This window comes from Tricharina praecox (assembly GCF_024521635.1).
Source record: "Tricharina praecox strain CBS 144465 chromosome Unknown BZA05scaffold_73, whole genome shotgun sequence".
NCBI classification, from domain to species: Eukaryota; Fungi; Ascomycota; class Pezizomycetes; order Pezizales; family Pyronemataceae; genus Tricharina; species Tricharina praecox.
The window spans coordinates 20,084-22,535 of record NW_026250475.1 but is presented as its reverse complement, the minus strand read 5'-3'; the positions used below and the strand labels follow the sequence as shown (position 1 = coordinate 22,535).

Below are 2,452 nucleotides of genomic sequence, written 5' to 3'. Positions count from 1 at the left end.
CGTCTACATAGCGCATGTATACTGAGGAACTTCTGCCGCTGCAGAAGACAGAAGATAATCAAGATTTTATACTCCTATATTGGACAAATGGCTAGGACGTGAGAGATAGAGAGAGCATGAATTCATTGTTACGTGCGGTCCTATGACTGTTGATATGCGCTGCGGCGCATTTTCTCCTGTTTAATCAGTAATTACTTGCGATCTATGAGGGTTGCGACGTGTGTCCAATCAAACGCTAAGCTTCGGAAAAAAAAAAGCGAGTGCTCAACGGTGAGCCGACTAATCGAAACACTTTATTCCACACCTCTCTGGCCATGACTCGGAGGGTTTGTCAATTTTCAGAACAATATCCCGTGAAAACTACTTTAATTCAAGTGTGCTACCTGAAGCTTATGCTTGGGAGCTGTGTTCATTTCCTCTGTTTGTCGCTCAGGTGAAATCACTGCTATGATATGGGCTTTCATGGGATACGGCTGCAATGCGGGCAGTGATAGCTCCCGGTTGGACTGTGTTGATTATTAGCAATATCTAAACGGCCAAAGTGTGCCCCGTAGCTTCGGTATAGATTCATCACGTCGCAGTCGATAACACTCGCACTGTCACCGTCACGGAAGGTTCAATGCATGCTCGCACAAGTAATTCCAGCTGGTATACATTTTTCCTCCTTTCAAAACCTCCCAGACGAATGTAAAGAACTACAGACAAACGAAATCATCATACAGCCCGAGCCCAGCCCGACCCTTCTCTCCACGCCTCGCCCACCAGTAACTTTCCTATCCAACGATTTAGGTGCTGGCGTAGGTTGAGCCGATGTCACCGTACTTGATGTTGGAGAAGGTGACGGAGGCGTTGGGGGAGGCGCTCTCGACGTCCTCAGGAACGCCGGTGTCGGTTCCACAGGCGCCACGGGCAACACCGGGCTCGCTGGCGTCTTTGTCGAGAGGGTAGTTGGAGTCGAGCCAGAGCATGTTTGCCGCGTGGTCGTCCCAGATGGACAGGGCGAGGACCATGCCGTTCTCGAGCGCCTTGCCCATGGTCTCCAGTCCGCCCTTGACCGCGAAGTCGTTGGTGTCGCCGAAGAGCGTCTTCTGGTCCGCGCAGAAGTCCTCGGTCACCGAGTCGTACGGCTCCATGCCCGCGAGGGTGACCTTCGAGTTCTGGATCACCTTGCCGCCCTGGACGTAGACGCGGCGGATCTCCACAAGGTCGCCAGTGGTGGTGTTGTCGGCGGTGATGAACTGGGTGATAACGGTGAACTTCGAGGAGGTGTCGACAGTCTTGCCCTTGCCGAGGAAGGTCGTGTCGCCCATGCGGTAGCTGTTAAAGTCGCACCCGTCCTTGTCGCAGACTCCCGAGTAGCGCTCGTCGCCGTCGCCGCACTCAGTGCCCTCGCAGCGGTAGGGGCCGGACTTCGTGCACCCATGCGGGGTGTAGGCCGCGGCCATGCTGTTCGCCTCCCAGATGTCCATCTCGTTGCAGCAGGATCCGTAGGTGCCCGAGCCGGCGTTGGCGTCGTTGTCGGAGGGCTCCCAGCCTTCCACGTTTGCCTGTCGGCGAGGATAATTAGTAATTGTAGGCCCGGAGTAGAACGTGAATATGACTTACCTCTCCGTTGATGAACTTGATGTCATGGGGGCATTGGGCATCGCAGTAACCGGTTCCGTACTTGGCACCGGCCTTGTTGGTGGGGTAGTCCGCCAAGCCTCCATCAGCCTTCATCTCCGAGAAGTAGAGCGCGCCGTTAAGTCCGCAGGGCAAGTTGGACACATCGACATCGAAGGTGAACTCCTGGTTCTTGAGCTTGAACAGCTTGTACTTTGTGTCGCTCTCGAGGAGGTAGACGCGGGATCCGATGTTGGTCGAGTAGGTTCCCTTAGTGACGAACTTTAGCGTGAGCGCGGTGCCGGTGGAGCTGATACCATAGGTTCCGGAGTAGTCGGCACCGTCGAGAGCGCAGTTCGCGGCGCAAGTGGCACCGTCAGGACAAAGAGACGTGTCCCAGGTGTTGCCAGTGTAGCAGTTGGTGGAACCGGAGGTGGTATGCAGCCAGCGCCAGTTGGCGTCCAGGACGACTGAGGTGGACTCAGTGGTGCAGCCGGCGGAAGTACACTTCTGCGCCTTGAGCGAGGGATGGCTCTCGGCGGTGAGAGTGCCGACTTGCTGGCCGTAGACGACGGTGGCAAGGGCCAAAGAGAGGAGGCCGATCTTGTTGAACATGTTGGAGAGTGGAAGATGTAAAGGACGCTGAATGATCGTGAGGATGATACCGGTGAATGAAGGACTGTTGGGTTGGTAAGGATAGAAAACTAAGTAGCAGTGCGGGGGGTTATATACCTCCTCAGTGAGCTGCTGAAGTCTAGCAGACCATCATCATGAAACCTCTCGACAGTTCTCCATAGCACTTTAGCATTGACCTTTCGTAGCCTTCCTATCACCGTAGTGCACCAGGATC

At 54.9% G+C, this 2,452-nt stretch overlaps 1 protein-coding gene across 1 annotated transcript; it reads right to left on the bottom strand.

The window, feature by feature from the left end:
- Positions 1–721: 721 nt before the first annotated feature.
- Positions 722–2,217, bottom strand: BZA05DRAFT_360771 (cellulose 1,4-beta-cellobiosidase precursor; the record flags this gene model as incomplete). Its single annotated transcript, XM_051481504.1, has 2 exons — positions 722–1,547; positions 1,606–2,217. The coding sequence occupies 2 exons, from the start codon at positions 2,215–2,217 to the stop codon at positions 786–788; spliced, it is 1,374 nt and encodes a 457-aa protein (XP_051334475.1). The 3' UTR covers positions 722–785.
- Positions 2,218–2,452: the final 235 nt, after the last annotated feature.